The following is a 25503-nucleotide window of genomic DNA, read 5'->3' on the forward strand; positions in this document are numbered from 1 at the left end:
AACCGCGATATCCGTCCGCTGCTGCCACAGCCTGCGGCGATACGAAAGGAGTGCAAAAAAGGCATACAGTAACGAATTGATTGCGGTGGGAGAAGCGGGGGTTCTCGAACATGGAGGAAAAGCATCAACCTGAATCGGAACATATAGGCTGAACAGCCTCCAGTGATTCCTAGCACATACATCGAGAGCGTTATCGCACAAGTTCCATGGAATACTTTAAATTGGAAGGTTTTGTTTTCCTGGTTAATCGATGAGACACAAAACCAACGAAAACCACACGTAGTATTTGGTGACCCCTGTTTACCTGATCGACGAAAAGGAATAGAATTCTGATGTGCTAAGATGGGCATCCGTCAGCTATCACCAGCTGATTTGGTCTTCAAGGATTCCGCGATCCTGTATTCCCAGTATCTGCAAAGCAATTAATGAGTTATGTACTTCAGAGTACTCGATTAGTGATCTACCTTTTGCGTATAGTATCGTGCTCATTTGCCAGGGATTTCCAAAGCTATGATAGGTCAGGTATTTGCAAAGTTCATCAAGTACGTATCCTACCTCAATAGCCTTCACCAAGTCATCGCCTCCTGTTGCCTCGTGAATATCAGCCATGAATTCAACAGCAGCGACGCAGGGCAGTTGTGAATCCTTCGAAGGAAGAGGACTTTCAAGATCAACAACTTCAGGGGGTGTACCTAAAGGAGGTTGGGGCACAGAATAAGGCAGCACGAATGCTTGAAGCTCGCAATAAGGAATTTTAGCATGATCAAGCACTCCGCGCAGGTAATTCCACGCAGACGCATTATTCGGTGCGATCGCAATTCGCTCCTTCACGAATCTATTTGTACATCTCATTATTCCCGGACCATATCCCATATCACTCAAATTAGGACTTACGCAAGCTCCCGCCGGGCGATCGCATCTCTATCTTCATCACCATTCCGTACCCCAGATTGAAAGACGACGAAGAACCTGTGATGCCATGCAGAGTTGTTCCTCACGTCGCTTTCAAGCATGTTCTCCACGAATTCCAGTTCATGGCTCCATAGAGCGTCGTCGTTGAAGTTTGCGAGGATCCACTGTCTGTACGACCACGTGTGGTAGTTCTTTGTATCAACTTGCAATGAGTTAGCAATGAACTCGAGTTCAGGGCCTGGGTTGCGAGTCTGTTGTACGAGCAGCCTGCGATGATGCCAGACTTGGTATGTCTTTAGATGCTTGATCGCAAGCTCGTCCATCAGTTGAAGCTCATCGTCGAGGGGAGATTTCAATGCCATAAGTGTCTTGTACCTGTACTGCCTAATCGTACATGGAAATGTCACCTGTGTTCGGCTGCAAGTGCGTGATAGAGCAAGTTACACACTCACCATGCAGAGTAATGTCCAGGATTCTGCCGAATTATATTCTCCGTGAGCTCCAACACCCTCAGACTCATCTCACCGCTCTTGACGATCCCTCTGAAGTAGTCCGTGGCATCTCTGTCTGATAAATACAATTCGATCATTACATTGAGTGAGGATCTGCGGACAAGCCGGTTTGCTCACGAACATTCATCCGTATAAAAGATAGGCGCAAGAGGGGATACATTCTCGTACTGCTCTAAGGGAACAACATCGGCCCACTCAGGTTGCTGAGAATACAGCGGCTTCTCCTCTTCTGCAGGGATATTCATGGCCAGAATTTAGATTATGGTGTGGTTTCAAACTTGAAGCATCAAAAGACAATGGAGATTGAAATGACTAACTACACCCATTTGTAACTCCGTACATAACTCGAAGTACTCGCTTCAGACAAATCTCAATACACGAGCGTGAAGAGACTCATAACTCAATAGACATTCGAGTCCCAGAAAAGGAAGCGTAGAGAATACAGGACGGAAACTACTAAGAATAAATCGGATGGTTATCAAAGGGGGCACAACAGACGATCAGTATTAGCAGATACACATAACACGGGCTACATTAAGCAGCAGCGGGAGCAACGATATTGCTCGCAGTGTAATCCTGAGAAATCTATATGAACATGTGCCAGAGACGAGGTTCAAACACAAACCTCCATCTCTGCATCAAGGTCAGCAACACTCTTCTGAGGCCTTTCATTCCCTTTCCTTCCACGGCCTCTTCCACGGCGAGAGCCTCGCGTAGCAGGTCTATGGATCGGTAAGACAACGGAATCAGCAACATTGCCGTACGCACCTGGCACTTCGAGCGTCTGAAGCTGCAGGAGCGGAAGACGCAGGAGCAACGCGTGACACGAGGGAAGCGGGCGGGGCAGGACGTGCGGGGTCGACCACAATTTCGATCTTCATCGGGCGTTCTGTAGTTGACGTGCGAGGACGATACGGAAAAGAGATAGACAATCGTTAGTCGGCTGTGCTTTCAGCGAGGAAGCAGGCAAAAGGGACGGATACGAGCATGCCACTGTCCAAACCGTTACCAAGAACATTGTCAACTCTGTCCTCCTCCTCCAATATGCCGCAATAGCTGAGGCTTGCGCACGAATGGCCGCCCTGATTGGTCAAGGGATGAAGATTTGGAGTACCTCCCCGCCTGTCACTCCATAATACTTGCACCGGCCTGGAACTCAATCCCGAGACTGAGCCATGAGGAATGACGTGCACTGCGATGGCACCAGGCTTGCAAGCTCAAAGGATGGCAAGCCTTCAAACCAACCTGCAACCTGGTACGCACCTCAAGAGTGTCGAGGCTGCGGGGACAAGACTCTGCCACCAAAAGAGCCTTGACAACCCGCATATCGGCGTTTTCCGCCACGCATGCACGTCTTTGGCAGGGCCAAATAGAGAACCAGCGACAACGGATCTCCGTAACAGATGAAGGGCTCTTGCGGGGATAAAGGAAGGAGATAATAAAGCAGGCGATACTAACTCCCATCGATCAATCGGTTATTATATTGCTGGTAGGCCGAAGTACCGTCACCCTTCCGTTGGAAGTGGACCGCTGCGACGCCTTTTGACCGTCCAGCGCTATCATAGTGCAAAGTGACGTCGCGCAGGGCTCCAACAGTAGTGGAGAAAAGTTCCTACATTCATGCTTAGACAAATCACCAACGTTGCCAAAAATTAAACAACATACCCTGATTTGAACTTCATTCACATCTGTTGGTAGATTGGAAACAATGATTTTATCGGCGGGTTGCGCAGAAGTGGTGGCTGTGGCTTTGGTAGCGCCGGCTGTGGCGGCGCGGGTGGCGGGGTTGGCACCAGCAGTTCCCAGAAGTTGAGCCTTGGCTCCTGCACCTCCGCGACGACCAGTACCACGACGGGTGCCTCTGGGGCGAGAAGAAATGACCTAAATATTATGGTTTGTATACGCGTGGCGGAAAATTTTCGCAACTCAACACCAACCTCGTCAAGTGATTTGTCCATTTTGTCAAGTTTTGAAAGAACGCGTGAATTATTTTGGAATGAGATTAGTGCTGTTTTGGGAGTCTTGACAACAAGTAGACGGGTTGGTGGTGGTGGTGGTGGCAAAGGGGCGACGCGAGAGGACCCTAACACAGCAAGTCCTTGTTATATAACGCTTCGGAGTTTAAATTTTCTCAACTCAGCGTGATGCCATGCCGTGACTATTCTTCCATCTTTGATCACCACCAAATTTAATTAGGATTCGAAAATATGTCCAGAGGACGCGGCGGTGGACGAGGTGGTGGAAGGGGTGGCTTTCGAAGTGGTGGTGGCTTAGGTGCAGGAAGCATGCCTCCTATGGGTCTCACATTTGCAGACATACAAGCTATGTCCAGGGAAGGAGACGCGTTGTACCCAGTGCGGTGCCTCAATCTCGTAATGTTATCGTGTGTAATCTAATTTCTACTCAAACAGCCATTGGATCCCCTGCCTGTTCTCACCGATTACTCTGCAGACGAGAAACGAGTTTGTGATCTGCAAATTGGTTTTGTTACCCGTTTACGGCAATCAGCCTACTATGTAGTCGAAACGTCGAAGTCAAACGGTTTGAATCATCATGAAACGATCAATAAATAAGAGCCTGATGCATTTGCTTTACAGACTTGGAGCGTTATTCTGATAAATATCGCCAGAGTCCTGCTTCTCAACCTATACTGAAGCGGAAGGACCTTCATGCACCCTTTTTTCCCTTAGAGATATTTGAGGGCTATTTCAATCCGAAAAGAAAACGCAAAGGTTGGTATATCGATGTTTGCCTCGTACCGTTTCTAAATGGATCAACAGTTGACAAGAAAGGCGCCACAAAACGCCTTAATCTTGATGACTTAGCGGAGGACGCCGAGGACCAAGTATGTCATGACTTCAAATATATATATATATATTCTGAATGTTAACAAACTCTTTAGGAGAAGTCGGGGGATGAACGCTCAGACGCTGGATCACAGCCAGTTGACTCTGACTACGACGTCGATGAGGAATATGACAATGATTATGCGGAGAATTATTTCGATAACGGTGAAGGAGATGATATGGACGGTCTTGGAGACGGCGGCGGCGGAGATGATGGAGGTGGTGGAGGTAAGACCTTTTCCGACACCAATTTCCTAGATTTCAGCCATCTCACATTATGAACAGGCGATTATGACTAGGAGAGCACGTCTGTGCATCTCCCTAGAACAAAAGGACCTGCGATGCAGAGACCTAGTTATTATCAGCATTCTCACTGCTTCATCTGGTTTCGACAGTGCTGCATGTGCCCGCTCGACAACCCTCTAAAATGCGCACGTTGCCTTGGACCTGTAGACTCAAAGCTCAAGGGGAAATCAGTTCAACCCGAATTTTTATTTTGTGGGTTCTGCATTAACCACTCTTACATGTGCGCAATACGATATGGATTTCTTAATAATGAGCCTCAGCTGCGTCTGTGGTGTGAAGGCTTGGTGTGAATAGGTGGATTGCTCTCGAATATACTCACCCTGGCACAAAATACTCGGGGGACCTTCGCATGTGCGCGGACAGTTCGAGACCAGACGTTGCTCCTTACAGTCTCGTTCTGTGTTATGATCTGCAGGACGGTCACCCACTTTCGGTATGCTCAATGTAGTTATCGATGCCGGCACAAGTTGACAACCATGAATTACATTAATGAAAATGCTTGAGATACTTAGAGGCGATAAGCTGAATCCTCACCCAATTACCGCACCGCGAGCAGTAACTCAAAGCTCATAGCCATAATCCTGGTTTCAACATGGTGAAGATCCACAAGGAAGCGTTGCAATAGAAAATCAACTTCTTAATCTAATTTTCTCTCAACTGTTAGCCCCGTGTGCCTGTTGTCCGCAGCTTGAACATTCTAGTTCAAGAATTTGCGACTAGCTGTACTCGGGAAGACGACGCTCACATCAAGTTTGCGTCCCAGTGAATCCGTAAACTGGAATCTCATCAATCGGATTGTATACACTAATGTAAGCTTCAAACAATGCCGGCGAACGACTTGTGGGGATACACGAAACTGGCGAGAAACATGGTGATACTGCAAGTAAAAAGTGAGGCTGTATCCGAAAAGTTGATCGTTCTGTATCTGTATACTATAGCATACCAGGCATTCAGGACCATGACCGTGGCGTACGTAGTCCTGTTGTAAAATTGTGAGGCATGGATTGGAAGGAGATCCGTTGATATACTCTGAGTAGTGACTGGTCAGGGGAAAAAATTGAGATAGACTCGGAAAGGTCTATATACATAGTATTCCGAGTTGCCCTCACTTCCGCCATCTTCCTGGAAGCACCAACATCACTACCAACACTGGCTTCTTCATTGTTGGCCCCCCTGCTGCACTGCCCCTGCGGTAGCCATATGAACACGGTGCCTGTATTATCCCATGCATCACTCTCATGCCCTGCTCACGGATAATGGGGAGAGTCGTGACCAGATTCTGAACCATCTCCCAGCCTTGGTGGTTGTCATCATCACGGAGATAGTCGTCATCTCCCACAATTGATTTTAGATTGGGTGCGATAGCTGATATAAAAGCAGCAATTGATATCGGATCGCTGATCTTCGAACCTCCAAAGACCGAGTGGGATAGTGCTTTGTGAGAAAATCCTTGGTAAGGAATTTCACGGGGTATGGGATGCATTTCTATCACGGACCAGTTTACCGGAATGCCAACTGAGATTAAACGCGGGCAATGCCACAACAGCAAGACGAAGGCATGCGGGGTGACTTGATGACTTGAACGGGAGTATCCAGTAATGGATAAATTTTCCAGGATGGGCCAGGCTTTAGCCATCTGCAAAAGGGAAGCATCATCCATTCGCACAACACATAGGCTATCCACTTTCAAGCCGAAATCGAGAAGATTGCGAAAGGCAAAGAGTGGTTGAAAGGACGCAGCTTCGATTGAAGCGTCGGGATCAGCAAGCTGATGATCAACTCGAATGTTCAACTGCAGCTCTTGTAGTGAGCTATGTGTACAGGCATTGGATAGACGAGAAATCAGATCTGGCAGGGCCTGCGCGAAATCCACTCCACGAGTGGTTGTAAAGGATAAGACTGCTGGAGCAATAGTAATTTTCTCCAAAAAAGTCGCCAAGTTGACTAGACTTTTGCATGTTACGTCCAGCTCTTGTAACGCACGGAACACAGGCCGCTGCAACAGCTTTTGTGTATCGGCAGATATAAGAACTGAAGGTAATGTAAATGTCAGAACTTCGAGTGATGGTAGATCGGACAGGTGTAGTATCGCTGCCTCGGACACTATTCCAACCCTCACCCATGTTAGATGAGACCAGAATTGCAACACGGTCGACGTGTCTCCGACTGATGTTGTTGAGCTATATTCTTCTTGGAAATCGAAATACGAGAGAGAAGGACACGATTTTGCGATAGACGACAAGATGGACTGTTGGGGTGGACCAAACGTGAAAGATGGATCGTAGCGCAACCCGGAAAATTGGATATCGAGCTCCGTCAACTGTGAGGTTACAAACAATTGAATATACTGGAATGTCTCGTCGCTAGCCTTAGTCCAGGTAAGGAACGTCAAGTTGGGGAGTAGGGGAAGGGAGAAGGGGGGACAGCTGAGGGCACGCCAAATTTCAGTCCCACAGACCATCTCGGTATGTATGTATGACGGCACATGACATCGATGAACCAGTGAACGGACACGATAGTTATATTTGCAAAAAATGGCCCAGTCATCGAGGGTCATGGTTCTTTGAAACTCCTGTCAGATGGCATCAAATGGTGAGTTTTGAGCATAGAAAAGAGCTTGACTAACTAGCTTGTTCTTGTCCCGTTTCCATAAGCTTTGTGGCAGACATTTGATAAGTCGTTCAAACCCATCCAGATGTCGCCACAGAATGTCCAGCGCAGGTCCACTGAATGACTTGCATGTCAAGGCGAGCGCCATGAGTGTATTAATCTACCTCCAGGAATCCATCATTATTCAGACTCTCGAAGCTGGCTAGCAGTACTCACTTCCTGGACTAGGTCGATGATTATCCATCGCAGCTCGGGAATCGTTATACAGCGAGTAGATGCAGGTAAGGAGGAAATAGCGCTTTTGGCATTCATACTTGAATGTCAGGATTCTGGGTCTGGCCAGGTATAACCTTTTAAGTAATAAAGTATGGACTTTAGGTGTACTCGAGTCTATACCCCTCGGCGAGCTCGGCAGATTCAAGCGGAGTTGAACCGTCAGCGGCCCACCTAAGCAAGATATTATGTAATATCTGGACAATGTATGATGACTCCTTCTAAAATCCACAGGTACCACCTTGTCCTTCCACATTATCTTCCTTGCCACAGATATCTTCTCTTGGCCTACCTTATGCACAATTTGATCCTCAGCTGCTCGGTCGCACATTAGTGAGGCATAGAGCCGCCGCCCACCACGTCTTATTACGTAAATTTACGTGGACCTCCTAGGTTTCTCAGGCTTGTAACTTTCTATCATGATGCTCTTCTGGAAAATGGACGGATTTGTGCCTCTCTTTAGAGACGGAGGAAGGTTACACTGATCTTTCTGCCTCCGTTTTCACTTTTAATGGCGCCGCCTGATGATGGAAGCTCATTTCATCAATGCTCACCTGATTACCGCACTTGCGGGTGAGAGTGCACTCGAGCTATACTCGTTAACGTTCGTTATATTTTTATTCTCTCTGACCCCTCTGCATTGTCTTGACCTCAAAGTGAACGCAGTGCAACGAAATGTGCTAGTGGAGAAGGGGTTAGTACGAAATACATGCGTATGAATTACTGCTCTGTATTGACGCTTCGTCGAAGTGCAGATTCCAAAGAGAGCGAAATTTAATTATCTCCCTCGCGTTACTGTTTCTCTTACTCCCGCGTGCTCGATTTGGACCCTCAATCGGAAACAATCTTTGGTGTGACCTGCATGTGCAACGAGATTCGACGGCTCACAATATTTGCCTTGCTCTCCAACGCGCTGTACTCGACCTGTGCACAGACGCATTCGCACGTGGTTAACTGTATACTCTTTTGTCCAGATCGCGGAAGTCACATTTGCACATTAATTGCTATATTGAAAGCCATTCGACAGGATGACAATATGCATTACATGTGAGCCGTCCGCAGACGAGCTTTGTAAGTGCTCTTATACGGTAAGAATGTCAAGATTTGGCTCGGAGTGCTGAGGCTCTGTGTCGAATGGCGAAATCATAAACTCTACTTGAGAACCTCCTGGTAAGTACTAGGAAACAGACTCCTTAACCAGCTTAGAACTATCTCACTGTGATCAATAGCTCAAAGCCGAAGGTCATCTATTTTCATGAATCTAAAAGGAAGTCACGGTGCTGCGTAGAGAATGAAGCCTCTCACCAAACCTGCTCCTAAATGCCCCGCGTGCTTGCGATCTCCAGTGAAAATTAAGGTTCAAGAGTTGATGACTCCCTCTACTCCAGAAGACGTCGATGACGCACACGTCAGACAGGAGTCCCGGTGAATCAGACCGACATTTCATCAATCGGACCACATACATCTGATGCACGCTTTCGAGCAATGCTAACCTACTAAATAGCGAACAGCTCATGGAGATGAGCATGGTGATCAGGCTGAAAGTAAAAGGTGTCTGCATCTGAAAGGTTGTATATTACTATAGCATATCGGGCATTGACGTACGTAGTCCTATAAAATTGCGAGACATAGATAGGAAAGAGATTCGTGTGGGGACTCCGATTAGGAGGAAGGAGCTGGTCAAGAAAAGAAGTCGAGCAAGAAAGATCCGTATAGTATTTCGAGTCGCCCTCGCTTCTGCCACCAACACTGGTTTCTTCATGATCGTCCTCCCCGCTGCGCAATCACGTGGTAGTTGTGCGAGCCTCGCGCTAGCCTATTCAGGATCATTCTCTTCCCTTGCTCACGGACCATGGGTAAAGTAGCAATCAGACTTTGAACCACTGTCCACGAATTGTCTATTCCATCGGAGTCATACCCGTGGTAATCAGTGTCCCATCCGTCGATGGATCGCACATTGGGCGCGATGGCTGAAATGAAAGCGGCAATGGATGTTGGATTCTCAATTCTCCAACCATTAATAAATAACTTGGTTAGTGCCTTCTGAGAAAATCCTTGGTAAGGAATGTCAGGGGGTATGGTATGCACATCTATCGTGGACCAGTCGATGAGAACAGCAACCGAGCGTAAACGCGGACAATGCCACAACAGCAAGACGAAGGCATGCAAAGTCACGCGATAACTTGAGTGGGAGTATCTGGAGATGTATAACTCTTCCAGGTGTGGCCAGGCCTTAGCCATCTGCAAAAGGGAAGCATCATCTATCCTCACGATACAACAGTTGTCTGCTCTGAAGTCGAGCACGCGAAGATTGCGAAAGGCAAATAGTGGTTGAAAGGCGAGAGCTCCGATTGAAGCTTCGGGATCAGCAGATCGATTGACTCGAATGCTGAGCCGCACCTCTTGTAGTGAGCTGTGTGTGCAGGCATTGGATAGACGAGAGATCAGATCCGGGAGGGTCCGCACAAAATCCACTCCTCCACGACTCGGGGTGATCAGAAAGGACAATACTTTCGGAGCAATAGTGAGCTTCTCCAAAAAAGCCTCTAAGTTGGCAAGACTTTTGCATGTTATGTGCAGATCTTGTAATGCGCAGAACACATCGTGCTGTAGGAGTTCCTGTGCACGTGTAGATATGGAAGTTGAAGGCAATCCACATTTCAAAACTCGGAGTGAAGGCAAGTTGGACAGGTGTAGTATGGCTGCCTCGGAAATCGTCCCGGTCTTCACCGATGTTAGATGAGACCAGAATTGCAACATGGCCCCAACCGATTCCATGGAGTCATCCTTCTCTTGAGCGAAATCGAATTGCGAGACAGAAGGGCACGACTTTGCGATAGACGAAAGAATGGACTCTTCGGATGGGCCAAAAGTGAAGGATGGACCGTAAGTGGACACGGAAATAGTGAGCTTCGTCAACTGCGGGGTCGCAAACAACTGAATATGTGGGAATGTCTCGTTGCTAGCCTCAGTCCAGGTAAGGGACGTCAAGTTGGGGAGTAGGGGAAGGGAGAAGGGGGGACAGCTGAGGGCACGCCAAATTTCAGTGCTACAGATCATCTCGGTATGCATGTATGACTCATGACATTGATGAACCAGTGAACGGACGCGATAGTTATATTTGCAAAAAATGGCCCAGTCATCGAGGGTCATGGTTCTTTGAAATTCCTGTCAGATGGTATCAAATGGTGACTCTTAAGCATAGGCTAGAACTTGACTGACTAGCTTTTTTTTATCCTGTTTCCATAGGCTTTGTGGCAGACATTTGATAAGTGGTTCAACCCCACGCAGGTCTCGCCATAGGAGGTCCAGCGCAGGTCCACTGAACGACTTGCACGTCAATGCGAGCGTCATGAGTGTCTTTTCCATAATCCTCTACCTCAAGAAATCCATCACCTATTCAAATGCTGAAAGTCGCCTAGCAGTACTCACTATATGAAACGCTCTAAAACGATCAACTACTACCGCGACTAGCTCGAAGATTTTCCATCGCAGCTCTGGAATCATTATGCAGCGAGTGGATGCAAGCAAGCACGAATCAGTGCTTTCGCTGCGAGCACTTTTGTCCTCACTACTTTCGGTATCCATATCCATTGTAAGTTGTGGCAGGAATGGAAGTTCTTAGTAGAGTACTTCATGAAATCTAAAGTGGAATTGATTTTTTCCACGTGACAAGATCGCGTCGCGAATTTAACTTTGAAATGCAACACAAGCTTTCACGAACCATCATCATCAACGAACCACCCATCTCGCCGCGCGAGCCCACCACATTCTTTTATTTATAACATGCAGCTTATTCTTCCCGTGCTCTTCCTACTCCTGGCGCCGGTCGCCGTAACTGCCTGCGAAGGCGCCTGCATCGTCGATATCACCAACGAATACCTAAACCGCTACGAAAATATCTTGCTCACGACCCTTCAGAAATTGGAAAGTGCATCTCAATTCATCATTATCCATCAGTCAAACTTACCACGATGATACCCACAGGCGACCCAGATTAGTGAGCAACTCATCCCTGCTGCAAGCCGTAGAGAGAACTCTATCGTGTACTTCGCTCCTGTCTTGCAAGCCTACAACCTTACTGCCTACAATAGCCTGGAGAAAGCAATATTCCCTGGTTACTTCCATGGAAAGTGTCAAGATGCAAACGGCGTGAACCCACCCGGATGTCCAAACCCCGACTGTCCCAAAGTCTGCGGCACGCCCGGCTCCATGGTCCACTTTTACCCTACCCTCGTTGAGATCGTATTCGACGACACACTAAGCCTGCTCTCCAACCTCACTGTGCCGGGGAGCAAACCGTACAATCAGATACAACAAAAAGTCATGGCAGATGTCGACAAGGGACAAAAGAAACGTATGGAGAACTTGTCGCGTATCATGCCGTTACGCATTCGTGCAGCGACACAGGCGAAGAGTACTCACAGCATTCAGCAAGGCCTGAAGAAGATCATGAAGGAACTGCGACCGACCATGTTGGAAACATGCGGGGGTTCGAACCTGTCGTTTTGCAGTTGGGAGCAGCCTATGAAGGAGTTCATCTTGCAGTACCCTTGACCTTTTTCGTTCAAACTTCTCATATCACACATTACTAGAAGCATCAAGTCTGTTGATAATCGTGTTACATTTAGTCGGTTGTATTTCAACTCAGGGTCTAATCAACTTTAGAATATCGCTCACTACTCCCATGGCCGTTACATCATTGCCAGCACCAGCGCCTTGGACAATCAGGGGTCTTTTGCCGTAGCGCTCGGTATGGAACATGATGATATTGTCTGATCCTCCCAACGATGTTGCGAACGGATGAGTTTTTGAGTATCTGGAAAGTTGATCAGAACAAGGCATGCTTGTGAACCCATCATGAAACCTACTTTGCCAACTCGGCTTTCACAACTTTATTTTTTACATCGACGACGCCCACGTAGCGGAGAACACTACCCTCATTCGCAGCCTGCTCACGCATCTGTGCAAAATGCACGTCCTGTTCGGGAAGCCACTTCATAAACTCGTCCCCGTTGGAAACAGCGTTTGCAGGGGCATCCTGGATTAACGATGTAGTCTCCACTGACTGGTATCCGTGCGGAAGCGGGAAGTTTCCTTGCTCGTCCTTGAGCTCTGGAATGATACGCGCTAGGATCGTCAATTTTCGAGCGACATCTGCGCCATTCAGATCGTCTGCCGGGTTGGGTTCCTGGAGCATCGTGGCATCTGGGCACTGCGCAAACCCAGGTCAAACAAAACACATACCGTGTATCCCTGTGCTCGGGCTCCTTTGACTATCGACGAAAAGCTTTCATCGCTTCCTTCCACAGAAGAAAAGTTGTTGAAGATATAACTCATGGTCCCTGAGAAAACACCCTCAATCTTGACAACCTGATCGCACGCGATCAGCCTCAATCCATCACATCTCAGCCAGCAAAGGCTCACCTTGTCCCCCGTCTCTACCAAATCTCTCAGTGTCGAGATGATCGGCAGTCCAGCACCCACCGTGGACTCATGCAAATACCTTCCACTCTTGCTCGCCTGGACAATACCCTGATACAACCCTACCTCGCCCGAAAACGCCTTCTTATTCGGCGTGACCACATTGATCCCCACACTCAACAACGCAGGGTACATCTCCGCAACATCCTGCGAAGAGGTGTTATCGATAAAGACAACCTTCTTGCCCTGCTTCACGAGCTCCTGCAAGGTGCTTTTCACCGCAGAGAGGTCGACGGGTGTCTTGCTGGCATTAAGCGCGTCCTTCCATGCTATGGGGTGGATGCAGTGGTCTTTGGTGAGCTGGAGCATGCGCTTGGAAGAGGTGAGCGCTACGAGCTGGAAGCCATAGATCGGGTTGGCGATCAGCTGTTCGACGACTTGGGTCCCGACGCCTCCGACGCCTACCACGGCAACCTGTAAGTCCTCCATTGTCTGTGCGTTAGTGGTGTAGGAATAGGAAAGGCGTGATCTGCTACGATCACGGAGGTGTCTTGAAAAAATAAGATTTCGATATCGAATCATTGATGACACTCCAACGTGTTTGCATGACTCAGTTGATCGCTGCAACAAGCTTTACGTAGAGTCAATGAAGTCTATTGCAGATCACAATAAGGAGTGTACGGATTGATATAAGGATGTATAACGAGTGTAAGTTTTTAAGTATGATCTTAACTGGCGGATCAAAGATGCACAGGCACGTGAGGATAGAGGCATACTAAGTAGAGTATGTATGTACATCTGCGCCTGTGCAGGAAACGTATGATAGAACTGTAACCAAAACTTAGTCAAGAGTCAGGATGCTCGGATAAGTAACCCCACACCCACACGGATTATACAATGGAAAATCGGGTCGCATCATGAACAGGGAAGATAAAAGAAGCGCGGATGCTACGAGAATGTAAAATGACTATAGCACATTCAGGAAAAGAAGTGAAAGAGTTATGATGCGACGTAATAGTCCGAGAATGTATGGGCTGAGTCGATATTGATACACCTTTGTGTTATCTGAAAAAAAGGAATATAGCTGCCGCCAGAATCAGAAAAAGCATGGCAGCCGTGAGGCGAATGGGAGAATGGAGTGAAACGAAATATATAACCCGAGCACCCAAGGGATCGGGCTAAAAACACAGGCGGGTGCCGGGAAAGTATACGATACTAAGGCCAGGGAATAACCGAGAAAGGGAAAATTGTCGTGAGTGAAAAGTAGAAGAAAAAATGAGAATATCACAAGACGGAGTCCCAAGATCCAAGAACACGCTCAGGCGTGGAAATACTAGGACCCCACGTGCAGACGCGAGGCCGATAGATAAATAAGCACGATCGGCCGGGAGGGGAGGGGAATGGCGTGGCGTCATATACACAATACGCAGCGGGCGACGCAAGGCTTGATGTTAATATTTTTGTCGTTTATAGAGTGGATAGTCTGCGCCTTGTGCCGCCTTTTATACAAGCCCGAGTGCTGTCGGGCAACCGAGATAATAAGAAATGCCGATGCGATGTTGCGAAAGCATGATGATGATGGAGCCGTGGTAGTGACACATTGAGGGGTGAAAAAAAATAGATAGAGAATGAACCGCCAGCGAGCGAGGTATGAATGTCGCTGCTGAGTGGTGACCCAGATGTATTACATCTGGGACAAGCCGCGAATGTGTCCTGTGCGGGTGACCATGACCGAAATAGACCGGATATGACAAGCAAGACAAGTGCAGAGCGGCAAGTCTATTAGACAAGCGATGCCATAGAAACGTGGGAGCCAAGAGCCCAAGAGAGAAGACCACAACAAAAACGTTGCCTGATGGAAGACTTCGAAAGGATAATGATATCGGTAAAAGAGGTATAAGACACTGTGCGCCACGGAAGATCACGTCGTCAGAAGCAGGTGTATGTCGACTTTTTCGCGATGAGGGTGTATTAGGTTCAGTATACGTTCGAGAATATTCCGCGGCGAAAGGAAAGGGAGATTATGTCGGTGGTGAGGTGATATTATTCTAGGGGCTGCTTGCCAATACGAAAATCTAAACCGCTGTTCAACGATTTGACGTTCTATCGCAAGAATTGAATCACCAACCTCTACACTTGATGATTGTTTTAAGAGTGAAAGTACCGCTCAAAAAGCGGGCGGAGGCAACTCGTCGGGGCTCGGCGAGTTTTGGAATACTGAGCTCGCGAAAAACCCAGCCTTCTCCTTAACAGCGCGGGTGACGCTCGGTCCAACTGACCCCGGATTCCTTGGCATGAAGCCAAACAACTTCTTTTGATCTTCAGAAGTATCAGAAGCCGATGCCATGTCCTCGTCTAAGGACATGTGAAAAACACCCTCACTGGGCGTTCTGTAATGTTTGCGGGATGGGGACGGGGTGGTGCAGTTTAACTGCCCGCCAAACGGAAATCCTGGGCTATTATTAAGCGGTGCCGTGCGGGGACCTTGCTCAAATGCAAGCTGTTGCCAAGTCCCAGCAGATCTCTCACGAGTGGGGGTTGATAAAGGAGAATTATCATCATCAACGTCAGTGGTGTCATCACAGACCGGGAAATCTGTGGCAGAGCCGGCGGAAGTGCGCCGTGCGGTTCGGAGTGGCGCAGCAGACTGGCTTGGAGCCGAACGAGAGAGATTGTGACCAGTGGGCCGAGTATTAGATCTAGGAACAGGAACTGCCCTAGTGGTAGGGGTGGGTGTCGCAACTTGCTGGGGGACAGGGCGACGGCGACGAGCTGCCAGTTTCCCAGTCGGCTGAGATGTCAAAGAAGGTGCTTGCGAAGAAGGATACTTGGGCGTCAAAGTCATGGGTGGAAGCGAATTATCCGAGTCAGAATCAGAACTGACAACAAAGGGATCAAAAGAGTTGGATGCGGGATTGTTATTGTGATGGGTAAAGGTTTGCGTCGAAGATCGTATACCCTCAGCCTGCGAGAGAATAGGTGGCGAGGGTTGACGGATGTTGCTGCGTCGGGCTTGAGCATTTGAAGAAGAGCTTCTAAAAAGGAGAAGGGGGCAAATAACGGTATGTAGCTGAGTAAACATAACGTAATATAATTGAATACCTCGTCGTTCCCTTATCTTTAGGTGCCTTGGTTTGTCTACCTCGTATAGCCTTGTCGGGCAATGATGTAGCTGGATGAACGGGGAGCTTCGAAACGACATCTAAATGAATTGTCTGCGTAGTAGGTTTGGCAGGTTCATCGGATGACTCTGAGATTGGAGGCTGTGTTGCACGGCTTTGAGATTGAGGGAAGAGCTGTTTCTGTTTCGGCTTTGGCGACCGATGCTGTTTCTGATGAGTCTGAGGGAGCTGTTGGTGGTTACGAGGAGTTGAGGGTCGTGAGGGCTGCTTTGAGATGAAAAGCAAGCCAGGTGTTTTCGTTGCTTGAACTACGACTGCTGGAGGAGCCGAAGGATGACGACGATGTGATATGTTAGGCGACATGAAGGGCGGAGGATGGGGTTTGTGAGCAAGAAGCATTTGTTAAGGTAGAATGTTAAATGAAATGACGAGTACAACGAGCGCAGCGACGACGAAGAGGTTGAGGACGACGGCGATGATGACGACGACAAAGTTGAGGGTGATGTGAGAGGAATAAAAAACGAGGATATCGTGGGATGACTGATCTTCGGATGACACATGGAGCTTTTTGTTCTCCGACACCGCGCAGGAGTAACGCATTACCAAATATAGTATTTTGTCACACTTTTCTATTATCTGAGTCTGAATATAACCTCATTTGGAAGTTATTTGTACTAGTTTTGAACATCTTGTACCTTCTTTCCTGATTAGGATAGCTTCCTTGTAGCGTAGATCCTCTCTGCCGCCGTGGCTTATTGCTCGTCTCCTTTTTGTTGGCGAGTTGTTCTTCTTGATCTTCCACTCAGTCTCCACTAAGATGAACACATACACAAAATAGAACACCAGGTTCTATCACCACGGTTTGTGCTTAATACAATAACCTCTACCCGAGTACTAACAGTCACTCAGTGAGGCGGTGATTCCCTTGTTATTGATCTCCTAGACTACAATCACTTGCGCACACGCCCTTACCGTGCTTCCCCATGATTGCACCTATTGACGCCAACTGCAACGTTGCTCACTCGAGGTTTTATCCCCAAGAACAATAACATCATTATATGCTGTATCCTCCTGTGGGTACCTTCTTATCATACAGTGGTGCCACGCTCGTATGTGCCTGTGCGGCTGCCAGCTGTGATCATTTTTTTCATAGTCGCACCTTACCCGGCATCCCCTTTCAAGTCTTCCTTCCGGGGCCGCTTTTACCTTTTTAGGGCGCCTCATTGCACAGATTCGTCTCCCAAATCGTTTACCTTCTTTTCATTATGAAATCGGCGTGCATCACCTGCTGATATGAGTGGAGCTCATAACGTAAGTGTCTCCCCACCGTTCGGATTTCATCAAATTATATGAACGGAGGCGACACACTCAAAGCCTGCCATGCCCTCACCTATTTCTACCGCGCTTACCCTACAAAGTTTAACACCCACTTACGCCCAACGTCTTCCGCCCTCGTATCAGCTCATATCAGTCTCCACTCGATGATAAGATGCGTTCTTCATGAACTCTTACAGCATTGTCGATAAGATTTTGCTGTTCAGAATCGGTGCATATCTAATAATAATGCTGCGTCTTTACTTCCTTCTGATCACGGCTAAGAATCTGACGTAGCTTATAAAAAACGCAAGGCGTTCTACTCGGTAGGTGCGTGGAGTCAAGGCTGAAACATATCAATGAGTATCAGAAAGCAATACTCATATACTTAATGCCTCGTCCCCGTCTTCATCGGTGTAATGTCCTCGCTTGGGGCAAAATTTATCTCATTCCGTCCTAGCAGGGAATGCAGATTGATCGCATCTACACTAGGCATAAAATAGGTCCAGACGAGTCGAACCAAACATCTCCTTTGAGCACGAGCGATAGTGTCGACCCTGGCTTGCCTCATTATCTCTTGCCAGCAATGAAGAAGGTTTAGGGTGAGTCGTAAATATGATATGACGTTGCGATCATCCCTGGCTTAGGGGCGAATCATGTTTTGTCACAAGATTACTCTGAGTTTGTCGTGCTCAAGCGGGCCGGCATCACAGTCTTGCTTCTCTAAGGTCTAACTAGACCAGGCCCCTACCGATAAGGCGAAAGTGTAACTTACAAACACCCGTGCGAGTTCTGGATCCCAGCCGGCTCAAGACCTACCCGGGCGCAACGCTGAACAGCGGAGAACTCACGAGGTGACAACTGGCATATTCAATTGATCAGCGTGGATCAGCCTTTACAGTATACTTAGTAACGCGGTAAATTCCATCGGTAAAGATTGTCCGTGATTTTCATCTACAATTCGTCATGCGGACGCTCAAGGTTCTCACCCCCTGAAGCCCCTTCGATATCATTGTCGTGTGCTGGCTGAACCAACCCAACATTTGCAAGGACATCCGAACGAGCGGTAGCAACACTCGAATGAATCTTGCCTTCGGAAGCCAGTCGGCCCGCGAATTGTGCAATCTCGTTGTCGTATTCCTCCCACTCAGGGATCTGCCTTGCACGCGATAATTTTGGTTCTTTCTGTGAACCAACTAGGTGTCAGATGAAACGACTGATATACTCTGGGAGGGCTGACCGTAAGGGGGTTCTGACACAAATCAATGGTTTTGGCACGATGAAGGCGATCTGCGCTGCCTGCATATAACATATGGTTAAGGGGGTCTAGGGTGAGTTTGATGACATACACCAGGTTTCACACTGCATCAAACACGTCATCACCATGATTGGAAGAATATTGAAGTTCAAGATTACTTACCCAAAGCCAGTCTTCGTGAAGAGAGAACTAGTAGGGGTCAATGGCCTGTAGTATCGCTCAGACACAATCTCAACTCACTATCGGCACTTCTCTTTGGATATTATTTGGCAGGTCTGAACTTGCATCAGCAGGTGTCTTCTCAAGACTCGCACAACTGACCTTGGTCCAAGTTAGCAAGGGAGTTTGGATCAGCTGAAAGCATCTGGTATTGTCCACGAAGGATGTCCTGAGATCAAGCTGTCACTCAAAGTCCTCGGACGCGGTAAGAACCAACTTACTCCCGCAGCCATCTAAAGTCCATCAGTCAGGGATCGTCATCAGAACTGACCCACATACCTGGCGAAAACGAACAAGATCTACTACATACAGGGCACTGGGGAAGCATCAGATTGATTCAACATCGTGCAACCCACACATAAACTCACCTGATGTGATACGGGAGATCACCCAAGAAGTCTTTCCAATATCCAGTTTTCCAGAACCGGAAACCTTCCATCTCGTAGTTGTCATCGCCCATGGGTGTATAGCCATATGGTGCACCGTGTAAGTCGAGGTCTACCAGTTCCTGAAGATCTGCACGGACAATTTGGTCCGCGTCGACGAAGATGACCTTATTGAGGTCCATGGGAAACAAAACATCGAGGAAAAGAATCTTGTATGCCCAAATAATGCGCTGCTTTTCCTTCTGGGCACGGAGCCAAGACGGCCATTTATAAGTCACGAGCTCATACTGGAAGCCATATTCTTCAGCCATGTGTGGTATGAATTCCTGTAATACGACAATGAGGCATGTTGCAAGCAATACGTCACGCCAACTGACCAAGAAGGAAGGCGATAGGAAGTTCTCGATGAACCAGAATTTCACAGTGCTATTTGTGTTGCGTAGGACGCTAAGAATCATGATGGAAGCGAAACGCTGAAAGGAGAGAATTGTTGGAGGCATCGAGCATTGCAGAAGGGGAAAGGGAGCGCACCTCATAGAGCAGCCCAGAAGCAACTGTGAATATGTTGATGTCCGCTTGTTTAGCGCCCGTCTCTGCGACTTCAGTCGTGCTTTCACTCTTTGATGTGAAAAGAGATAAAACCCTGACGTGAATTCAGGACCAGCAATGGCAATTAGGAATGAAAGAACCACCCACTTGGACAAGATACCGTGTATGGTGGTTTGGGAATGGCTTGAGTGTTGCTGTAACCCTGCTAGCACATCTACCTTCTCCATACCCGGCTTCCGTAACAGCCTTGGGTATAGGGTTAGTCCCTCAAAGCTCATCACAGTTAATTCCGCTCCTGATTCTTCCACAGAAGGACTATTCCACCCCTCACTCCCCACGCTGGCTATATCATATACCTCACGGCCTCCTCCCTCGCGAATACTAAGTTTGAATGTTCCTGGGCGAGCTTTAAACTGCAGGTAGCCAAGATTTGCGACAACCTGAGTGTCATCGACTACGGACGGAGTATGGTTGGCAGCGGGAGATGAAGTAGTCAGTTGGAGCTGTACGCCTCGAGGAGGGCTGTTGGACTTCGTCTCCCGTGCATGCCCTTCAACGACGAGGTAGTCGAGCGAGAAAAGAGCATGAAGGCCATCAGGTGGAAGTGTGCTCGGCTGAACGTTGTCAAGGTCGTAGAGGGCTTCTCGTGGGCGAACGAGCCACGAGGGGGGAACGTCCATGCTAAGAGTATATATTGGGTCTACGGACAGGCCATTGAAGGTAACTTGCGCCGGAATCTCGTCGCTGGACTGCTCCTCAGTGACATCATAAGCAGGAAAAGAGACTCCCTCACCCTTTGTTGTCATACTGCACGCGAGGCTCAATACTATATCGGTAAAATCGTTTGAGTGGAATCTGTGAATCCGATTAGTTTGACCAATTTGTATGAAGGAATTTTGCATACTTCGGAATGTTGAGCTGGATTGAGGTACAGTTCGAAGTACACCTCTGGGAATAGCTCCTCGTGTTTCTACAGTCGCCTGCATCACGTTGACAATTCTAAAGTCCCCATAACGGCTTACCTCCAAGATTGCGATCCACTTCTGCGCTCCTTCACTCAGGGGATCAAGGAGCAGGACAAGGTGTGTCAGTGCATTCTCTCGATCACCGAATTCAAATTTCCTGGAAAAGGATAGTGCGTTCAGCGTGTCACTGCATGCAGATGGGGGAACACATACGTGTAATTACCCGATAAGAGTCTATAATTACTAGTCCTAGTTCGAGGTGCGCTGTCAAACAATCCAACTTCACTTGGATCTGGCTGTTGATCTGCGTAGATAATCGACGATGCCACCGAGACCAGGTTTGCATATGCAAGCCTGTACACAAAATTCAATATCAGAACCCAAAGGCAGGGCAGATCAAGACCACCCACGCATCAAGCTCTGTGCCGTCAGCTAGAACCTCTTCAATAGCTTGCGCGACACGTCCAACTCGCTTTTTAATTTCATATGTCTCCAACGTCGCAAAGTCTTCAGAAACGAACTCCGACTTGGGAGCGAAAGGACCAATGAGCTATGCATGAAGTTTAATTATCCACATTAGACCGAAAAGAAGAATAAGAAACGTGCCCGGCCATTAACAATGATGGCTTGTTCTCCAGGTTGAAGGCCCGCCTCACGCGCGAGAAGGCGGCTTGTAGTCAGAAACGCTGTGTATGCTTCCGGGTCTGATCGGAGTTTAGTCCCGTCGGTGATAAATACCTGTGTAGCATCTTGCGTTTCCAAATCGTCAAGCGCTCGTTTGAACACATCTGGAGAGAGCTCCCCAAGATCGCTTGTTGACCCAAATTGTGCAAAGAAGGATGACAGATTGCCCCTAGGTGAGCCGGTCGAGGGATTATGTAGGAATGTAATGCGTGATTGCGATTCCTCTCTCTACGCGTGTATTAGCACGAAAGCGCGCAGACACAGGTTACTCACAGAAATGAATGTCACAGCCTCCCGAACCAGTGCTTTCCCCTCCGCCGAATCCAAATTGCCGATAACAACCATACTTACAGGTGTTCTTTCAGCATCTGACAACGAGCGACAGAATTAGCATGGCGTAACCGTATATGTAACAGGATTCACCCGATGTCACCCATGCGCATGTGAGCGGGCTCCACCCCGTGCGTTTACCCAAATCACGGAGATCAAAAATTTTGAGATTGCCAGTACCCGAAGAAGGAGCATGCACCGAAGAGGGCGCTTTGCTGAAAATGTACGGATTCCGGCTCAAGAGTGTTGTAGGGAGGTCATAGAAGAACGTTGAGATGAGTGGTACGGAAGCACCGGTCAGTTCTTCGAGGTACACCTAAGGAAAGAGGGTAAGTAAATGAGGCGTTCGATTAGACAGCGATGTCAGGAGGGAATGTGAATCAAAACGCTTACCAGTTCCTGCAGTAACTGCATCTGTCCAGCTGCCTCATTCTGCAGGTCTCGTAAGAAATTATCCCCCACTTCAGACCATCTTCCATTAACAAACCCTTCCCCATCATTACCGCTCACACCAAGCCTTTTCCTCCACCGCCTTGCGCTCTCTAGAGCATCTTCAACGCTGGGTACCTTTCCGCTAGCGACGTCTGCAAAGTTATCTGCTGCCCCAAGAGAGTTGAATGTTGCATGAACAATACTCCAAGACAACGCAGGCAAGTGCTGCTGCGTGTGTGCAGTGGATAACTATAGAAGAGAACGATCAGGCAAGATAGAATAAGGGTAGATTGAAGGACATACAGAGCGGAAAAAAGAAGCTACTTCTGGACGACTGAATTTCTGTGCAACATAGTATACAATTCTCGCCATCTTTAAGCCTATCCACGTATGACGATGAGTATTATATATGAGAAAAATAATCTCTTCACGCACCATCCTCATCGGCAGAAACTGGAACAAATCCCCACCTGACAGGAAACCCGCGAGTAATGATGCTATCTACTTGGTTTGCAACGAGAGACAAAGATCGCGGCTGCGAAAAGTCGAGGGCGAGGATGACATTAATGAAGTTGATCCGCAAACGCAAGTAAGGACTGAAAAGTTGAGTAGGATGCGTGCGGAGAAGCTATGCATGTAACGCAAACCAGACAAGTTAGCATGCTTCAATCAAATTATCCACGACTGTGCGTTTATACACTCACCTGCCTCAAGTTTGCCCCCCACTCAGCGTATTGTGTGTCCTGCTCGATATCATTCCTCCATAATATAACGCTGCCCCCCTCTGGCCTATCTGAAGAGTCGACGAGGCCGTCCAAGAGATCGTTCCACTTTGAAGGAATATCATATCTCCGCGGTGCTTCATTCGAAACCTCTGCCTCCGCGTTGTTCTCGGTACCCGTGCGCAAAATTTCTTGTGCAAAGTGCTTCGCCGAACCAAACTTGGTGCCTTTCTTGACTTCCAATTTCGACGGAGATGGATCAAATGGACCTGAATGCACTGGGTGTACGACAAACTCTATGGCCTGCGACCGGGACAAACCAAGCTCGACAAGTGAGCGAATAAGAGCACGTTCGCGCGCAAAGTTGCGTAGAAGCCTGAACTTAAATCAGAACTGAACCAACCTTGGAATGTAGCGCAAAAGGCGGAGGGAAAATACAAATGGTGGGAAGAATGATAAAGACAGAAAACCCACCCGAATATCCCAGCGTCGCCCTCTAGCACCCTCCCATTGATCCATACCATGTTCATGCCCATCATCACCTTCCCCCAGTTATCTTGCACTTCGTCTCGTACTGTGTCCGGCACACGGACTTTGCGCGCAAGTGGAGCAGCATAGCGCGGAAAATTCGCAGACAGCGTGTGCAATACATGCAGCGGGGTGAGCGAATTTCCCAATAAGCATGAAGATATATCTGAGGGGAAGGAAGAGCGGTTGGAAAGGAGACCAAGAAGGGATGTTGCTTTAAGACCAAGGTCTGCGCCATGCGAGGTGAGTACTAAGTAATATGATAGTGATAAAAGTCAAGCTACCTTGAATCTCTTCTGCACTCAAGGGATTATTTGTGGCAGCATTCTCCTCCATTGCGGTATCAATGTACGACATGGCCTCGAAAATACAGCTTAGCACGTCACTTTCTTTCTCTTCCTGTATCTCGTCCCCAGAGGGGTCATCACGAGAGGTGGAAGCCCGCTTCCGGTCATCTACAGCGAGGTAATCCATCTTCTTCAAGTCCAGCGCGACACCAAACCCTGACAAATACGGTCCATCTGTCGCAACGACAGGCCGGGCCCAGCGTAGCACGTACTCCACGTCATGACTCAAAGAAAGTAGTGCGCGATGTAGTGTGTTGAATTTAGGTGCCATAGGATCCGCATAGTGTATTGCTGTCCATCTGGGGGCGTCAAGTGATGGCTGAAGAGGTGGAGTATGATCTGTTTGAAGACGCTTCATTTTTATTTGAGACTCGGAATACGAGTCTGCGAATGAAATTTCGACGAGGCGCCTGAGTTCTTCAGCATTGCAAGCAATACTTCCATACCAATCTACCCAATCCTCGCATCCTTCCCTTCCACTTTCATGTATGTGCTGTGCAGCAAGCTTGGGACTTGCGGCATGTAAAGCTAGCCCAACATCCACGACAGCTATTTCTGGAGGCTGAAGGTGATTTTTTGCGAGATCTAAGATGGCGTTATGCGATTCTTGCGGTGTTGCAGGTTTCAGTGGGAGAGGGAAATGATCAAGCAGTGGAAACAGGTGCTCGGGAGAAGTAAGGGTCAGGGTTTCTCTAGTAAATGACATGTGATATTCAGTTGCACGACAGGGTGAAGTACATAGCTTGAACTTACAGTGCTTCGAGTAGTGGATCTGCAGCACTGAAAGAGGAACGCAAGGACACGCCAACCGGAGGAGATGCGCTGAAACCAAGCAGCGCATATCCAAGAACAACAAGTGCGCCAGAACGCATTGCTGTTGACTCCTACAAGCCTACGTAGTCAGTAAACCAAACTAAATCACAAAGTTTATGATCTCTGCAGTGTTACTACCAGTCTTAGAAACACGTTGACAGATCACGTGACTGATGCTATAAATATTTATGGTAAACATATATCAACAATCACGTAATTACTTTCGTCGGGCTTGTCCGAGTCAAATCATGCATGAAAGTTAACCCTTCCAGTACTGCCCATGATTTAAGCAGCTGTCTCCGGGCGACTCGCGTTACCATGACTGTGAGCGCGTAACATGCTGTCCCCGGTGAACCATCACAAATCCAGGTTTGACACACATGGATCGCGCCCCATTTCAAGAAAGCTCATCCGATTATCACAAGTGATCTCCTCACTGGTCTATGATCTACTACGCTGAGCGCGCAAGTGGCGATTCTACGTTGTATTAGCGTTCTGAAGTGCCAGTGACATCACATTTTTTAGAGATCTGCTAAGAGGACCCTGTGCGCTCTTTGTACTCATCCGTGGTAGGATGACAAGTATTTAATCCTTTAGTTGACGTATCCTATAGATCATTAAGTTGTCCGAGTCTATGGTCATGCACTCATCTCATCATTCTCGATTACATTCCGCAAGCTTAGAACATGCAAGTTTAACCCAGGACAAGGCCTCGTTGCAACGGCAGTATAGAGCCAAAGAAGCGCATGCACTCGCGCAACTCCAAAAATTACTTCAAGACATATCTCGGAGCAAAGATATCCATCAGACTCGACTTGGGACGATTGTTCAAGGTAACCCGGTTTCGCCGACTAGGTTCTAATCGCGGCATCGTTAAAACCTTCACTGCAGCTACAGAAATGATTAAATTTCTGTATTGTCGCAACACCATGTTGGAGGAACTTCGTGATT

At 48.0% G+C, this 25503-nt stretch overlaps 9 protein-coding genes across 9 annotated transcripts; 2 read left to right on the plus strand and 7 right to left on the minus strand.

The window, feature by feature from the left end:
* Nucleotides 1-353: 353 nt before the first annotated feature.
* Nucleotides 354-1669, minus strand: EDB93DRAFT_1247049 (uncharacterized protein; the record flags this gene model as incomplete). The annotated part of the gene is made up of 6 exons (XM_041452530.1): nucleotides 354-411; nucleotides 465-508; nucleotides 556-835; nucleotides 895-1296; nucleotides 1365-1479; nucleotides 1546-1669. 6 exons carry the CDS (start codon nucleotides 1667-1669, stop codon nucleotides 354-356), a joined length of 1023 nt encoding a protein of 340 aa, XP_041311198.1.
* A 33-nt stretch (nucleotides 1670-1702) lies between these two features.
* On the minus strand, nucleotides 1703-3606 carry EDB93DRAFT_1126024 (uncharacterized protein). The gene is made up of 6 exons (XM_041448741.1): nucleotides 3362-3606; nucleotides 3090-3305; nucleotides 2883-3036; nucleotides 2193-2313; nucleotides 2050-2146; nucleotides 1703-2000 (listed from the first exon to the last, which is right to left on the minus strand). Exons 1-6 carry the CDS (start codon nucleotides 3380-3382, stop codon nucleotides 1959-1961), a joined length of 651 nt encoding a protein of 216 aa, XP_041311199.1. The 5' UTR covers nucleotides 3383-3606; the 3' UTR covers nucleotides 1703-1958.
* On the plus strand, nucleotides 3601-5048 carry EDB93DRAFT_1126031 (DNA-directed RNA polymerase III, subunit Rpc31). Its single transcript, XM_041448742.1, has 6 exons — nucleotides 3601-3778; nucleotides 3836-3965; nucleotides 4022-4156; nucleotides 4205-4269; nucleotides 4327-4498; nucleotides 4556-5048. Exons 1-6 carry the CDS (start codon nucleotides 3632-3634, stop codon nucleotides 4567-4569), a joined length of 663 nt encoding a protein of 220 aa, XP_041311200.1. The 5' UTR covers nucleotides 3601-3631; the 3' UTR covers nucleotides 4570-5048.
* Nucleotides 5049-5292: 244 nt separating this feature from the next.
* Nucleotides 5293-7642, minus strand: EDB93DRAFT_1200816 (uncharacterized protein). Its single transcript, XM_041450940.1, has 3 exons — nucleotides 7403-7642; nucleotides 7203-7346; nucleotides 5293-7148 (listed from the first exon to the last, which is right to left on the minus strand). Exons 1-3 carry the CDS (start codon nucleotides 7496-7498, stop codon nucleotides 5682-5684), a joined length of 1707 nt encoding a protein of 568 aa, XP_041311201.1. The 5' UTR covers nucleotides 7499-7642; the 3' UTR covers nucleotides 5293-5681.
* Nucleotides 7643-8885: 1243 nt separating this feature from the next.
* On the minus strand, nucleotides 8886-10819 carry EDB93DRAFT_1126036 (uncharacterized protein). The gene is made up of 2 exons (XM_041448743.1): nucleotides 10682-10819; nucleotides 8886-10627 (listed from the first exon to the last, which is right to left on the minus strand). Exons 1-2 carry the CDS (start codon nucleotides 10811-10813, stop codon nucleotides 9218-9220), a joined length of 1542 nt encoding a protein of 513 aa, XP_041311202.1. The 5' UTR covers nucleotides 10814-10819; the 3' UTR covers nucleotides 8886-9217.
* Nucleotides 10820-11245: 426 nt separating this feature from the next.
* Nucleotides 11246-12061, plus strand: EDB93DRAFT_1307698 (uncharacterized protein; the record flags this gene model as incomplete). Its single annotated transcript, XM_041454771.1, has 2 exons — nucleotides 11246-11418; nucleotides 11485-12061. The coding sequence occupies 2 exons, from the start codon at nucleotides 11246-11248 to the stop codon at nucleotides 12014-12016; spliced, it is 705 nt and encodes a 234-aa protein (XP_041311203.1). The 3' UTR covers nucleotides 12017-12061.
* Nucleotides 12062-12106: 45 nt separating this feature from the next.
* On the minus strand, nucleotides 12107-13465 carry EDB93DRAFT_1079158 (homoserine dehydrogenase-domain-containing protein; the record flags this gene model as incomplete). The annotated part of the gene is made up of 4 exons (XM_041445437.1): nucleotides 12107-12278; nucleotides 12331-12650; nucleotides 12707-12832; nucleotides 12887-13465. 4 exons carry the CDS (start codon nucleotides 13463-13465, stop codon nucleotides 12107-12109), a joined length of 1197 nt encoding a protein of 398 aa, XP_041311204.1.
* A 1585-nt stretch (nucleotides 13466-15050) lies between these two features.
* EDB93DRAFT_1079096 (uncharacterized protein) lies at nucleotides 15051-16404 on the minus strand (the record flags this gene model as incomplete). Its single annotated transcript, XM_041445427.1, has 2 exons — nucleotides 15051-15953; nucleotides 16084-16404. The coding sequence occupies 2 exons, from the start codon at nucleotides 16402-16404 to the stop codon at nucleotides 15051-15053; spliced, it is 1224 nt and encodes a 407-aa protein (XP_041311205.1).
* A 1869-nt stretch (nucleotides 16405-18273) lies between these two features.
* On the minus strand, nucleotides 18274-24611 carry EDB93DRAFT_1247058 (glycosyltransferase family 24 protein; the record flags this gene model as incomplete). The annotated part of the gene is made up of 27 exons (XM_041452531.1): nucleotides 18274-18504; nucleotides 18560-18618; nucleotides 18669-18681; nucleotides 18740-18766; nucleotides 18818-18852; nucleotides 18899-18965; nucleotides 19018-19029; nucleotides 19076-19112; nucleotides 19165-19508; nucleotides 19560-19655; nucleotides 19714-19825; nucleotides 19879-20475; nucleotides 20525-20586; nucleotides 20636-20701; nucleotides 20754-20853; nucleotides 20910-21050; nucleotides 21107-21246; nucleotides 21315-21608; nucleotides 21654-21748; nucleotides 21804-22026; nucleotides 22104-22391; nucleotides 22446-22522; nucleotides 22578-22770; nucleotides 22847-23240; nucleotides 23339-23621; nucleotides 23677-24431; nucleotides 24493-24611. 27 exons carry the CDS (start codon nucleotides 24609-24611, stop codon nucleotides 18274-18276), a joined length of 4860 nt encoding a protein of 1619 aa, XP_041311206.1.
* Between the last annotated feature and the right edge of the window lie 892 nt (nucleotides 24612-25503).

This window comes from Suillus bovinus (assembly GCF_016758785.1).
Source record: "Suillus bovinus strain UH-Sbo-P2 chromosome Unknown EDB93scaffold_8, whole genome shotgun sequence".
NCBI classification, from domain to species: domain Eukaryota; kingdom Fungi; phylum Basidiomycota; class Agaricomycetes; order Boletales; family Suillaceae; genus Suillus; species Suillus bovinus.

Bases quoted from the DNA above. Each gene is read 5' to 3' on its own strand.
- EDB93DRAFT_1126024 (XM_041448741.1), bottom strand. From the start codon at position 3,382: ATGGACAAATCACTTGACGAG. The intron at 3,306-3,361 runs GTTGGTGTTGAG...CATAATATTTAG, and splicing joins TGGACAAATCACTTGACGAG to GTCATTTCTTCTCGCCCCAG. The intron at 3,037-3,089 runs GTATGTTGTTTA...GCATGAATGTAG, and splicing joins TGAATGAAGTTCAAATCAGG to GAACTTTTCTCCACTACTGT.
- EDB93DRAFT_1126031 (XM_041448742.1), top strand. From the start codon at position 3,632: ATGTCCAGAGGACGCGGCGGTGGACGAGGTGGTGGAAGGGGTGGCTTT. The intron at 4,157-4,204 runs GTTGGTATATCG...ATGGATCAACAG, and splicing joins TCCGAAAAGAAAACGCAAAG to TTGACAAGAAAGGCGCCACA. The intron at 4,270-4,326 runs GTATGTCATGAC...CAAACTCTTTAG, and splicing joins CGGAGGACGCCGAGGACCAA to GAGAAGTCGGGGGATGAACG.
- EDB93DRAFT_1200816 (XM_041450940.1), bottom strand. From the start codon at position 7,498: ATGAATGCCAAAAGCGCTATTTCCTCCTTACCTGCATCTACTCGCTGT. The intron at 7,347-7,402 runs GTGAGTACTGCT...TCCTGGAGGTAG, and splicing joins TCATCGACCTAGTCCAGGAA to ATTAATACACTCATGGCGCT. The intron at 7,149-7,202 runs GTTAGTCAAGCT...GCCATCTGACAG, and splicing joins AACGGGACAAGAACAAGCTA to GAGTTTCAAAGAACCATGAC.
- EDB93DRAFT_1126036 (XM_041448743.1), bottom strand. From the start codon at position 10,813: ATGACGCTCGCATTGACGTGCAAGTCGTTCAGTGGACCTGCGCTGGAC. The intron at 10,628-10,681 runs GTCAGTCAAGTT...ACCATCTGACAG, and splicing joins AACAGGATAAAAAAAAGCTA to GAATTTCAAAGAACCATGAC.